Source organism: Callithrix jacchus, chromosome 6 (assembly GCF_049354715.1).
Source record: "Callithrix jacchus isolate 240 chromosome 6, calJac240_pri, whole genome shotgun sequence".
Lineage (NCBI taxonomy): Eukaryota > Metazoa > Chordata > Mammalia > Primates > Cebidae > Callithrix > Callithrix jacchus.
In genome coordinates, this window is record NC_133507.1 from 122,531,628 (window position 1) to 122,546,072 (window position 14,445).

General features: G+C 38.0%; 2 protein-coding genes across 3 annotated transcripts in view; one reads left to right on the forward strand and one right to left on the reverse strand.

Moving 5' to 3' along the window:
* STRADB (STE20 related adaptor beta) overlaps positions 1-9,582 on the forward strand; it is a 31,283-nt gene extending 21,701 nt beyond the window's left edge. The window contains exons 5-12 of the mRNA XM_002749631.6: positions 866-987; positions 2,267-2,375; positions 4,369-4,492; positions 6,339-6,510; positions 6,805-6,909; positions 7,075-7,319; positions 8,232-8,274; positions 8,759-9,582. Coding sequence (XP_002749677.1) covers positions 866-987; positions 2,267-2,375; positions 4,369-4,492; positions 6,339-6,510; positions 6,805-6,909; positions 7,075-7,319; positions 8,232-8,274; positions 8,759-8,902 — 1,064 coding nt within the window. The 3' untranslated portion in view covers positions 8,903-9,582. The remainder of the gene's footprint in view (positions 1-865; positions 988-2,266; positions 2,376-4,368; positions 4,493-6,338; positions 6,511-6,804; positions 6,910-7,074; positions 7,320-8,231; positions 8,275-8,758) is intronic.
* The window catches only part of CATSPERT (catsper channel auxiliary subunit tau), a 250,019-nt gene continuing 236,514 nt past the window's right edge, over positions 941-14,445 (reverse strand). The window contains exon 16 of one of the 2 annotated variants that reach the window (XM_078328136.1): positions 941-1,060. In XM_078328136.1, coding sequence (XP_078184262.1) covers positions 941-1,060 — 120 coding nt within the window. The remainder of the gene's footprint in view (positions 1,061-14,445) is intronic. The other variant, XR_013519035.1, reaches the window with a different exon arrangement.

Genomic DNA, 14,445 nt, shown 5'->3' on the forward strand with positions numbered 1-14,445 from the left:
GTGTTTTATGTTTAAAAAGCTGACAATACCAAATGCTGGTGAATACATCAGGCAGTGGCAGTTCTTATACATTATTTGTGGGAAGGTGAAATGATTCAGCCACATTTGAAAACAAATTGGCAACTTCTTATAATGTTAAACATGTTTACCACATGACCCAACAATCTCTCAGATATTTGCGAAAGATAAGTGAAAACATATGTCTACTTAAAAGCCTGTACAGGAATGTTTTTGGCAGCTTTATAGTCACCAAACTGAAAACAACCTAAATAACCATTCACGTTATAAATGGATAAATTGCAGTATAGCCATGCAATTAATTATTGCTCAGCAATAGAAATTAACTGCTGATGCATACAACAACATGGATGAGTCTCAGAAGCATATGCTAAGTGAAAGAAGCTAAACACAAAAGAAGCTGATGACTGTATTCTTTTTAATACCATTTATGTGACAAAAATCAGATCGGTGGTTGCCAGGGACTGGGAGTGGGGACGGGATTGCTGAATAGCATTCCATTGTGTGAGTGTATTGCAATTGTGACTTGATATCAAGTCACAATTTTAGCCATTATAATAGATATGTAATGGTGTGTCACTGTTTTAATTTGCATTTCTGTAACTTGAGCAACTTATGCTTATTGGCCATTCCTATATCTTATTTTGTGGATTGCTTGTTTAATCCTCTGCCTCTTTTTAATTGGGTTACCTGATAAGTATTATCAATATTTTGAATCAGTAGTGTGCCTTTTCATTTTCTTAACTGTATTTTTTGAAGAGCAAAACTTTTCCATTTTTATGAAGTCCAAATTGACAATTTTTTTTTCTTCTTTAGTTACTAACATGAATTATCTCTCTGATTATAGGAAGAGGATTTGACAACTTGACTTCTGTCCATCTTGCACGGCATACTCCTACGGGAACACTGGTAACTATAAAAATTACAAATCTGGAAAACTGTAATGAAGAACGCCTGAAAGCTTTACAGGTAACAATATGAAGAAAATGATACATACTTGGCCCTCTGTATCCACTGGTTCCACATCTGCAGATTCAACCAACTGTGAATAGAAAACATATTTTTTTAAATAAATAATACAATAAAAATAGTACAAATAAAACACAGCATAACTACTTATATAGCATTTACATTGTATTAGAAATTGTAAGTAACCTAGAAATGACTTAAAATATATAGGAGGATGTGTGTAGGTTATATGCAAATACTATGCCATTTTATACAGGGACTTGAGCATTCTTAGATTTTAGTACATTCATGGGATGGTGTATAGGAGACTGTCAGGGGATACAGTCCTGGAACCAATCCTCCGTGGAGACTAAGGGATGATTGTATTTAATATAATGTTTATTTGAGGAGATTACATCTGTAAGAATTTTCTCACCCAAACTGATGGTTCTTCTGTTAGGGAAATGTAGATTTCTTCTAATTAACATGCAGTTACAAATTTGGAAAGAACACTTGGAAGCCAGATTCATTATATGAAAGAATAGATACATTCAAACTTTGATAACTACTGCTCTTTCAAATGACTATCATATTCAGAATGCTAGTCTGGAGTTTTATAATACCCCTACTCAGTCCAATCATAAATAGTCACAGGAAAATTGAAGATACCAAAAGCAAACAGTTTCCTTTTCATCCAGTTAAGCAAAATTAATTTCTGAATGACAAATTTTGACAGAATTGCATTTCAGGTATTTTATAATACCATTTTTATTGTCACGAATCATTTTTGATATAAAAGGGGAAAGGATTTTGTTTGGATATTGTTCCAATTCTTAGAACATTTATATGTGTACATGTATATTGCACAAACAAAAAAAGACTGGGAGAAACTATACCAAAATGTTAACAGTGGCTCTCTGTGAGGTAGTGATAGAAAAGATTTTTATTTTCATATTTTTATGTGTTTTTAAATTTTTTTTTAATAATAAGAACATAGTACAGTTATTAAGTGTATGACCCTAGCGGGAAACTAAGTTCACATTCTACTTCCACTTCTTTTTATTAATTGCATGCTTTTGGACAGGTTTTCTAACATATTTTAAAGTGTTATCTTCTGAAAAATGGGAAACATAATATCACATACTTGTGGAGTGGTTGTGAGATTTAAACAGATGAAAGCTCTAAGAACAGTGATTTCACTATTAAGCTCCCTTGAGTATTAGCTGCCATGACTGCTGTTTTCATCGTAAGGAAAAAAAGGTTGTTTTTAAATGTCTTGTCTTTTGTGTGTTTATCCTAGAAAGCCGTGATTCTATCTCACTTTTTCCGGCATCCCAATATTACAAATTATTGGACAGTTTTCACTGTTGGCAGCTGGCTTTGGGTTATTTCTCCATTTATGGCCTATGGTAAGAATGCTGGCTTTAGGGTGAAACCCCATCTCTACTAAAAATACAAAAATTAGCTGGGCACAGTGGCACGTACCTGTAATCCCAGCTACTCAGGAGGCTGAGGCAGGAGAATCGCTTGGGCCCAGGAGGTGGAGGTTGCAGTGAGCTGAGATTGTGCCATTGCACTCCAGCCTGGAGTGCAATTTTTTGCACTCCTCAAAAAAAAAAAAAATGCTGGTTTTAAATAAATTAATTTAGCCTAGATGTTATAATTATACAGATGAGTTGGGATTTTGGATTTGTGACTTGCAACATTTAATTTATAAGTCCATAAGTCTAAGGCCGGGTGCGGTGTCTCAAGCCTTTAATCCCAGCACTTTGGGAGGCCGAGGCGGGTGGATCACGAGGTCAAGAGATCGAGACCATCCTGGTCAACATGGTGAAACCCTGTCTCTACTAAAAACACAAAAAATTAGCTGGGCATGGTGGTGCGTGCCTGTAATCCCAGCTACTCAGGAGGCTGAGACGGGAGAATTGCCTGAATCCAGGAGGTGGAGGTTGCAGTGAGCCGAGATCGCGCCATTGCACTCCAGCCTGGGTAACAAGAGCGAAACTCCATCTCAAAAGAAAAGAAAAGAAACAAACCATATAAGTCCATAAGTCTAACGACCGATTTTAGATTTCATGGTGTATTTTATTTCTGGTACATGCTGAATTTTAGTCTTCAGAAAAAAAGTAAGAATTGGGATGATGGGCCGGGCGCAGTGGCTCAAGCCTGTAATCCCAGCACTTTGGGAGGCCGAGGCGGGTGGATCACGAGGTCAACAGATCGAGACCATCCTGGTCAACATGGTGAAACCCCATCTCTACTAAAAATTACAAAATATTAGCTGGGCACGGTGGCGTGTGCCTGTAATCCCAGATACTCAGGAGGCTGAGGCAGGAGAATTGCCTGAACCCAGGGGGCGGAGGTTGCGGTGAGCCGAGATCGCGCCATTGTACTCCAGCCTGGGTAACGAGCGAAACTCCGTCTCAAAAAAAAAAAGAATTGGGATGATGATCAATGAACCACCACTGCTTCTCCAAGTATAACGTGCCTTTGTACAAGCTGTCTTTTCTCTTCAGCTTCCTTCCCTTATTTCAGTGGAGACCTATTGTTATTTTGCAGGAAGAAGTTTTTTTCCCACCTATGTACCTCATCCCTGTCTGTTTCACTGCATTGTAAACTGATTTCACTGTATTAGAAACATCTGTGTGTGCCCATCTCCCTCACTGGGCTTGTGCTTCTTGAGGGCCAGGATCATTTATATATTTTTTATTTGGGGTGTTCCCCAGGTGCTCATGAAGTACTTAGCACAATAATTGTGTTGAATAAATATTGAATGGATTCTAGACCTTTGATTTTTAGGGCAGCTTTTGTGAATTGCTTCTGGATTTAAGTATCTATCTGTATATGCACACAAAGTATGTATTTTTATTCAATAATATTGAAAAATCATTAATTCTCTTTCCTAATCTCTAGAGTATCATTAGAAAAATAATTGTTTAAAGATTCTTGAGCCAGGTGCGGTGGCTCATGCCTTTAATCGCAGCACTTTGGGACCCCAAGATGGGTGGACCAGAAGGTCAGAAGTTTGAGACCAGCCTGGTCAATATGGTGAATATTTTTGTATTTACTAAAAATACAAAAAGTAGCTGGGCATGGTGGCCTGTGCCTGTAGTCTCAGCTACTCAGGAGGCTGAGGCAGGAGAATTGCTTGAATGTAGGAGGCAGAAGTTGCAGTGAGCCAAGATTGTGCCACTGCACTCTAGCCTGGGTGACAGAGTGAGACTCTGTCTCAAATAAAATAAAATAACAAAGATTCTTGAAAGAAAATCACATTTGTGTGGGAAAGTGTTGTTTGGGTTAGACTCCAAAAAGTAACAGATATGTTTGTGTTTATGGATGAAAAGAAGCTGGTAGCAAAATCGCTTTCAATGTTCATCTAAAGATTTTAGGGGTTTCTTTCAGGTTCAGCAAGTCAACTCTTGAGGACCTATTTTCCTGAAGGAATGAGTGAAACTTTAATAAGAAACATTCTCTTTGGAGCAGTGAGAGGGTTGAACTATCTACACCAAAATGGCTGTATTCACAGGTATTTACTTATTTACATTTTACTAAATGAAACAATTTTAATGGAAGAACTCTTTGGAGGAGGTTTTAGGAAAGAGCAATTGAATGTCAGAAAAGAGGAATAGGAAACTTTTAAGTGAAAATTGAGGGAGGATTAGGTGCAGTGGATTGTTTACATTATATATCCATTCACCAAACATGTTCAGATCACATCCTCTGTGCCAAGTGTACTTGGTGCTAGGGTGGAGTGCCTACCCTCATGGAGCTCACAGTCTTAATCTAATGAGGATGCTCAGAGGATGAGCTGTAGGAATTGGGATCCTAGTTAGCTGGGTGTTTTTGGTTTTGATTTTGTTTAAGCAAATAAAGAGCTTCATTATCTGCTTTTCAGCTTATATTTATATTATGCATAAGTTGTAATTAAACTTTTCCTTGATTTCTTAAATATTTTGCAGTACCTTGAGATTATCATCCTAAATATGACTTCTCTTGTTACCAAAGTGTATATGCAAAAGTGATTGAATGCTAAAAACAGTGCTGTTCCAAGATATACTGGGACTTTGTCTTACTTTTTTTTTTTTTTTTTTTTTTTTTGAGACGGAGTTTCGCTCTTGTTACCCAGGCTGGAGTGCAATGGCGCAATTGCTTTTGTATTGTTTGTTTCAGTCTCCTTAAAGCTTTTTGTCTTACTATTATTTTTTAGCAAAATTCTAGTTAACCAAGGATTTCCAACACAACTATTTTCTGGTTTACTGAGATTTTATTATATGTCACCGGATGATTGGCCATCTTTCTCTGTTACGTTTCCAAATTGTGTTTGGGATGGAAAACAAGGCTCTGATAATTTATCTGACAGTTAAAGGAAATTTATAGGATAGATATGTGTGTGTGTGTGTGTGTGTGTGTGTGTGTGTGTACACATACACATTTTGAGACGGAGTCTTGCTCTGTCACCAGGCTGGAGTGCAGTGGCGTGATCTCTACTCACCACAGCCTCTGCCCCTCAGGTTCAAGCAATTCTCCTGCCTCAGCCTCCCGAATAGCTGGGACTACAGTTGGCCACCATGCCTAGCTAATTTTTGTATTTGTAGTAGAGATGGGGTTTCACCATGTTGGCCAGAATGGTCTCGATCTCTTGACCTTGATAAATTATGCATGAGAGACTTTTATTTGGTAGTATTACATTTAACTTTATAACCTTATACTTCAAATATTGTTTGGTTTTTTTTAAATGATTTCTTAGGTGTTTTGCAGCAGCATTAAAAAATAGTAAAATTGGCCAGGCATGGGAGCTCATGCCTGTAATCCCAGCACTTTGGGAGGCTGAGGTGGGTGCATCACTTGAGGTCGGGAGTTCGAGACTAGCCTGGCCAAGATTGTGAAATCCTGTCTCTACTAAAAATACAAAAAAAAAAAAAAAAAAAATTAGCCAGGCATGGTGGCATGCACCTATAATCCCAGCTACTCAGGAGGCTAATGCAGGAGAATCACTTGAACCCAGGAGGTGGAGGTTGCAGTGAGCTGAGATTGCGCCACTGCATTCCAGCCTGGGCCACAGAGTGAGACTTCATCTAAAATAAAAAGTAAAATTAATTATTTGATTCCATTTCCTGTTTGAAAAATATTATCAATTCTTAACATGTAGCTTTCAATTATATCTTTACATATGTTGGTGCTGTAGTAAATAGCTGAACAAATTCCTATTCCCTGAATATTTCCTGTATAAACAGCTGTTTTGCAGTTTATAATGCTGTTTTATAAAGGGTATTTAATTTTCAAGAGAATGCATGGATTTGTTCCTGGCAGATTTTTATGCTTTCTTCATTGGCTAGTTTCCTAGTACTTAGGATTGTTTCTTTTTGTTCTAGGAGTATTAAAGCCAGCCATATCCTCATTTCTGGTGATGGCCTAGTGACACTCTCTGGCCTGTCCCATCTGCATAGTTTGGTTAAGCATGGACAGAGGCATAGGGCTGTGTATGATTTCCCACAGTTCAGCACATCAGTGCAGCCGTGGCTGAGCCCAGAACTACTGAGACAGGTCAGGTGTGGCTGTTGAATTGGGTTGTCTGTGTCTCGAGTGTCTTCTGAGTTTGACTAAAGGACAGTTGTCTCTTTATATTTGGATTGGTAAATGGCCTTCTGCAAGACCTTTTCTCTTTCTTGTTAGAATTATGTTAGGAATCTATATATCATATATTAAATGTGTCTTGATTTGTCGCTTATGGGTTTTTTTTCCCATTATTGTTCACCATCCTCATCAGAAAAGCACATGTGTATAACTTTTGGTTAACTTACTTGCAGTAAAATATTTCCAATTAATTGTGTCCTACAGGATTTACATGGGTATAATGTGAAGTCAGATATTTACAGTGTTGGGATTACAGCATGTGAATTAGCCAATGGGCAGGTGCCTTTCCAGGACATGCACAGAACTCAGGTAAGTGCTGCTAAAATCCTTGAGCTACTTGCCTTTCATAAGATTGCTTACATTCTAGATCATTTCTGTTAAACATGTTTGCTACAGATTCTTAGGAGCTTTATTGTTGTTACCGTTGTAATATTTTGCCTGAAAAGTGTTGAAGGAACATTCTATTTCTTTTAGATGCTGTTACAGAAACTGAAAGGTCCTCCTTATAGCCCATTGGATATCAGTATTTTCCCTCAATCAGAATCCAGAATGAGAAGTTCCCGGTCAGGTATAGACTCTGGGATTGGAGAAAGTGTGCTTGTCTCCAGTGGAACTCACACAGTAAATAGTGACCGATTACACACACCATCCTCAAAAACCTTCTCTCCTGCCTTCTTTAGCTTGGTACAGCTCTGTTTGCAACAAGACCCCGAGAAAAGGTAATATTGATCTCTTCTAAATAGCACAAAATGTACATGTTTTACATTTTATAAAAGCTTTGTAACATTGCCTTTTCAGGAAAATATAAATCTTTTATCAATGTTTTGATCAAATCCTGTCTAATCTAAGAAATGTCCATGCTAAGAACAACTAGTGGGAACAAGCATATGAGAATACTGGCTTAAAAATCAGAAGAGGTTGAGTGCAGTGGCTCATGCCTGTAATCCCAGCACTCTGTGAGGCCAAGGCGGGTGGATCACCTGAGGTCAGGAGTTCTCGAGACCTGCCTGGTCAACATGGCAAAACCCTGTCTCTACTAAAAGTACAAAATTTAGCCGGGCATTGTGGCACGTGCCTGTAGTCCCAGCTACTTAGGAGTCTGAGGCGGGAGAATCACTTGAACCTTGGAAAAAGAGGTTGCAGTGAGCCAAGATCACGCCGCTACACTCCAGCCTGGGTGATAGAGTGAGACTCCATCTCAAAAAAAAAAAAAAAAAGAAGAAAGAGAAAAATCTGAAGAGTTGGGCTCCAATCACAACCTGTACTATTTTCTAGCTGATTTTTTTTACAAGAAAAATCAGAGTTAAAATCAGCTACTCTTTCTAGACATTAATTACCACATTTTTGTAAAGACTCTAAACAGTATAAAATTGTAAATTGCTGCTACCCTACCAAGTTACTGTCAATAAATACTGTGTCCAGTAAATGTTGAGTATGGATTAATTGAAGGGTACCTCTAGACTTATTTCTTTTAGTCAAGGTTGTAGCTAAGAATTGGGCTTCTGACATATATTCTTTAAATTTTTTTGTGTGTTGAGTTTTATAGCTCTAAACCTAATTTCTAACATATTTATATACCTAAAAATCTACATTCTAATATAAAGTTCTTTTTTATAACTTAAAAATTTTAGGCCATCAGCAAGCAGTTTATTGTCCCATGTTTTCTTCAAACAGGTGAGCTGATCTATCATCTGTTGTCTTGATGTTTTTAATTACTATTAAAAAGTCACCTTATTTTGCTGGCTTGATGAGATATTTTGGTTACCAAGGTTCTTACTGATAACTTCATTACAAAATAAAGTTAAAAACAGGAAAACTTTTGGTAATTCAATTATACTTTCTAAAATACTTTCATTCTACAAAACAAAATGGACTATCATCACATGTTACTGATGCTCAGTGTATATTTTGATTAATTTAGAGACATTTTCTATTGGCTAGAAATGATGAAAGGGCAAAGTAATTCTGATAAGAAATCAGTTTATTTGGCTCTTCTTCCTGTTTTCAGATGACCAGAATCAAAGGGAGTTTTAGGGAAAATAACCTGAAAACAATTTTAAACACATTTAACATAAATTCTTTAAAAGTTATTTATTGCTAACAAAATTGATGTATTGAATTTATATATCAACAGCCTTATTTTGAGTTTCTTTAACAGATGAAAGAAGAAAGCCAGGATTCAATACTTTCACTGTTGCCTCCTGCTTATAACAAGCCATCAATATCATTGCCTCCAGTGTTACCCTGGACTGAGCCAGAATATGATTTTCCTGATGAAAAAGACTCATACTGGGAATTCTAGGGCTGCCAAATCATTTTATGTCCTATAAACTTGACATTTTCTCCTTGCTGCTTTTTCTTCTGTATTGCCAGGTAAAAATACCAGAATTATACTTGAAAATACAGTTGGTGCACTGGAGAATCTATTATTTAAAACCACTCTGTTCAAAGGGGCATCAGTTTGTAGTCCCTCTGGTTTGCACAGAGTGCTATGACAACTCTAAGGAAACATCAGAATTACTAATCTAGCTAGTATCATTTATTCTGGGATTTTTTTCTAAGCTGTGACTAACTCTCTTGATCTCTCAATATAATTTTTGAGCCAGTTAATTTTTTCACTATGTTGCTGTCATCTTGGGAATGGGCCCTGAAAGGATAGTGCTTCCAAGTACATCTTCTCCCAGATTCTCTGGCCTTTTTAATGAGCTATTGTTAAACCAATAGGCTAGTTTATCTTGCATCAGAACCTTTTAAGGTAGAGGGAAAATGTTTTTACTTTCCCTTTTTCTTCTGTTAATACTTACGGTAACATCTAACTGAGCCTCACTCACGTTAAATGATTCACTTGAAATATATACAGAAGTTGTAATTTGCTTTTTTACTTAAAAAAAGGGGGCTAAAATAACACTTTTCTACATATATAAATTTTAGATGCTAAACTCATGCACCCCGTGGGAGCTCAATAAAGATTGATTGAATTCAGTTTATGCTTTTATTTATTTTCCTTGCGTGGTTTGACAGAGCTAAAATACAGATTCTGATTTGTGTTGCTAAGAAAAGCCCTTTCTCAAGCAGATTTATTTACAAATTTATTTACATAAATCTGCTTGAGAAAAATAAAGCAGATTTATTTATACAACTGAGTATTTGATTAAATTGAGGCAGAAGGCATTCTGGCCTTTTGTATGGTTATTGCTTCTGTAGGATACAATATATGAGGGCATAGAGGTCTTTTTTTTACTATACTTTAAGTTCTAGGGTACATACGCAGAACATGCAGGTTTGTTACATAGGTATACACGTACCATGGTAGTTTGCTGCATCTATCACTCCATCTACTTATTTCTCCTAACGCTATCCCTCCCCTATCCCCTTACCTGCTGCTATCCCTTCCTAATCCCCCAACCCCCAACAGGCCCCGGTGTGTGATGTACCCCTCCCTGTGTCCGTGTGTTCTCATTGTTCAACACCTACTGTGAGTGAGAACTTTAAGTTCTAACTTTAAGACATTTATACTTTAAGTTCTGCAGTGTTTGCTTTTTTGTTCTTGTGTCAGTTTTCTGAGAATGATGGTTTCCAGCTTTATCCGTGTCCCTGCAAAGGATATGAACTCATCATTTTTTTTTTTTTTTAATTTTTTATTGGATTATAGGTTGTGGGGTACATGAGCAGAGCATGCAAGACAGTTGCGTAGGTACACACATGGCAGTGTGCTTTGCTTTTCTTCTCCCCTTCACCCACATTTGGCATTTCTCCCCAGGCTATCCCTCCCCACCTCCCCCTCCCACTGGCCCTCCCCTTTTCCCCCCAATAGACCCCAGTGTTTAGTACTCCCCTCCCTGTGTCCATGTGTTCTCATTTTTCATCACCCACCTATGAGTGAGAATATGCGGTGTTTCATTTTCTGTTCTTGTGTCAGTTTGCTGAGGATGATGTTCTCCAGATTCATCCATGTCCCTACAAACGACACGAACTCATCATTTCTGATTGCTGCATAATATTCCATGGTGTATATGTGCCACATTTTTCCAATCCAGTCTATTATCAATGGGCATTTGGGTTGATTCCAGGTCTTTGCTATTGTAAACAGTGCTGCAATGAACATTCGTGTACATGTGTCCTTATAGTAGAACGATTTATAGTCTTTTGGATATATACCCAGTAATGGGATTGCTGGGTCAAATGGAATTTCTATTTCTAAGGCCTTGAGGAATCGCCACACTGTCTTCCACAATGGTTGAACTAATTTACACTCCCACCAACAGTGTAAAAGTGTTCCTTTTCCTCCACATCCTCTCCAGCATCTGTTGTCTCCAGATTTTTTAATGATCGCCATTCTAACTGGCGTGAGATGGTATCTCAATGTGGTTTTGATTTGCATCTCTCTGATGACCAGTGATGATGAGCATTTTTTCATATGATTGTTGGCCTCATATATGTCTTCTTTCGTAAAGTATCTGTTCATATCCTTTGCCCACTTTTGAATGGGCTTGTTTGTTTTTTTCCTGTAAATCTGCTTGAGTTGTTTGTAAATTCTGGATATCAGCCCTTTGTCAGATGGGTAGACTGCGAAAATTTTTTCCCATTCTGTTGGTTGCCGATCCACTCTAGTGACTGTTTCTTTTGCCGTGCAGAAGCTGTGGAGTTTCATTAGGTCCCATTTGTCTATTTTGGCTTTTGTTGCCAATGCTCTTGGTGTTTTGTTCATGAAGTCCTTGCCTACTCCTATGTCCTGGATAGTTTTGCCTAGATTTCCTTCTAGGGTTTTTATGGTGCCAGGTCTTATGTTTAAGTCGTTAATCCATCTGGAGTTAATTTTAGTGTAAGGTGTCAGGAGGGGTCCAGTTTCTGCTTTCTGCACATGGCTAGCCAGTTTTCCCAACACCATTTGTTAAACATGGAATCCTTGCCCCATTGCTTGTTTTTGTCAGGTTTATCAAAGATTGTATAGTTGTATGTATGTTGTGTTGCCTCCGGTGCCTCTGTTTTGTTCCATTGGTCTATATCTCTGTTTTGGTACCAGTACCATGCTGTTTTGATTACTGTAGCCTTGTAGTATAGTTTGAAATCCAGTAGTGTGATGCCCCCCGCTGTGTTCTTTTTGCTTAGAATTGACTTGGCTATGCGGGCTCTCTTTTGGTTCCATATGAAGTTCATGGTGGTTTTTTCCAGTTCTGTGAAGAAAGTCAATGGTAGCTTGATGGGGATAGCGTTGATTCTGTAAATTACTTTGGGCAGTATAGCCATTTTCACGATATTAATTCTTCCTAACCATGAACGTGGAATGTTTCTCCATCTGTTTGTGTCCTCTCTGATTTCGTTGAGCAGTGGTTTGTAGTTCTCCTTGAAGAGGTCCCTTACGTTCCTTGTGAGTTGTATTCCAAGGTATTTTATTCTTTTTGTAGCAATTGCGAATGGCAGTTCGCTCTTGATTTGGCTTTCTTTAAGTCTGTTATTGGTGTAGACGAATGCTTGTGATTTTTGCACATTAATTTTATATCCTGAGACTTTGCTGAAGTTGTTTATCAGTTTCAGGAGTTTTTGGGCTGAGGCGATGGGGTCTTCTAGGTATACTATCATGTCGTCTGCAAATAGAGACAATTTGGCTTCCACCTTTCCTATTTGAATACCCTTTATTTCTTTTTCTTGCCTGATTGCTCTGGCTAGAACTTCCAGTACTATATTGAATAGGAGTGGTGAGAGAGGGCATCCTTGTCTAGTACCAGATTTCAAAGGGAATGCTTCCAGTTTTTGCCCATTCAGTATGATATTGGCTGTTGGTTTGTCATAAATAGCTTTTATTACTTTGAGATACGTTCCATCGATACCGAGTTTATTGAGGGTTTTTAGCATAAAGGACTGTTGAATTTTGTCAGATTCCTTCTCTGCGTCAATTGAGATAATCATGTGGTTTTTGTTTTTGGTTCTGTTTATGTGGTGAATTACGTTGATAGACTTGCGTATGTTGAACCAGCCTTGCATCCCTGGGATGAATCCTACTTGATCATGATGAATAAGTTTTTTGATTTGCTGTTGCAATCGGCTTGCCAATATTTTATTGAAGATTTTTGCATCTATGTTCATCATGGATATTGGCCTGAAGTTTTCTTTTCTCGTTGGGTCTCTGCCGGGTTTTGGTATCAGGATGATGTTGGTCTCATAAAATGATTTGGGAAGGATTCCCTCTTTTTGGATTGTTTGAAATAGTTTTAGAAGGAATGGTACCAGCTCCTCCTTGTGTGTCTGGTAGAATTCGGCTGTGAACCCATCTGGACCCGGGCTTTTTTTGTGAGGTAGGCTCTTAATTGCTGCCTCAACTTCAGACCTTGTTATTGGTCTATTCATAGTTTCAGCTTCCTCCTGGTTTAGGCTTGGGAGGACACAGGAGTCCAGGAATTTATCCATTTCTTCCAGGTTTACTAGTTTATGTGCATAGAGTTGTTTGTAATATTCTCTGATGATGGTTTGAATTTCTGTGGAATCTGTGGTGATTTCCCCTTTATCATTTTTTATTGCATCTATTTGGTTGTTCTCTCTTTTCTTTTTAATCAATCTGGCTAGTGGTCTGTCTATTTTGTTGATCTTTTCAAAAAACCAGCTCTTGGATTTATTGATTTTTTGAAGGGTTTTTCGTGTCTCAATCTCCTGCAGCTCAGCTCTGATCTTAGTTATTTCTTGTCTTCTGCTGGGTTTTGAGTTTTTTTGATCTTGCTCCTCTAGCTCTTTCAATTTTGACGATAGGGTGTCAATTTTGGATCTCTCCATTCTCCTCATATGGGCACTTATTGCTATATACTTTCCTCTAGAGACTGCTTTAAATGTGTCCCAGAGGTTCTGGCACGTTGTGTCTTCATTCTCATTGGTTTCGAAGAACTTCTTTATTTCTGCCTTCATTTCGTTGTTTACCCAGTCAACATTCAAGAGCCAGTTGTTCAGTTTCCATGAAGCTGTGCGGTTCTGGGTCGGTTTCTGAATTCTGAGTTCTAACTTGATTGCACTATGGTCTGAGAGGCTGTTTGTTATGATTTCAGTTGTTTTGCATTTGTTGAGCAGTGCTTTACTTCCAATTATGTGGTCAATTTTAGAGTAGGTGTGATGTGGTGCTGAGAAGAATGTGTATTCTGTGGATTTGGGGTGGAGAGTTCTGTAAATGTCCACCAGGTTTGCTTGCTCCAGGTCTGAGTTCAAGCCCTGGGTATCCTTGTTGATTTTCTGTCTGGTTGATCTGTCTAGTATTGACAGTGGAGTGTTAAAGTCTCCCACTATTATTGTGTGGGAGTCTAAGTCCTTCTGTAAGTCATTAAGAACTTGCCTTATGTATCTGGGTGCTCCTGTGTTGGGTCCATATATGTTTAGGATCGTTAGCTCTTCTTGTTGTATCGATCCTTTTACCATTATGTAATGGCCTTCTTTGTCTCTTTTGATCTTTGTTGCTTTAAAGTCTATTTTATCAGAGATGAGAATTGCAACTCCTGCTTTTTTTTGCTTTCCATTAGCTTGGTAAATCTTCCTCCATCCCTTTATTTTGAGCCTTTGTGTATCCTTGCATGTGAGATGGGTTTCCTGGATACAGCACACTGATGGGTTTTGGATTTTTATCCAATTTGCCAGTCTGTGTCTTTTGATTGGTGCATTTAGTCCATTTACATTTAGGGTTAATATTGTTATGTGTGAATTTGATACTGCCATTTTGATTCTAAGTGGCTGTTTTGCCTGTTAGTTGTTGTAGATTCTTCATTATGTTGAAGCTCTTTAGCATTCAGTGTGATTTTGGAATGGCTGGTACTGATTGATCCTTTCTATGTGTAGTGCCTCTTTTAGGAGCTCTTGTAAAGCAGGCCTGGT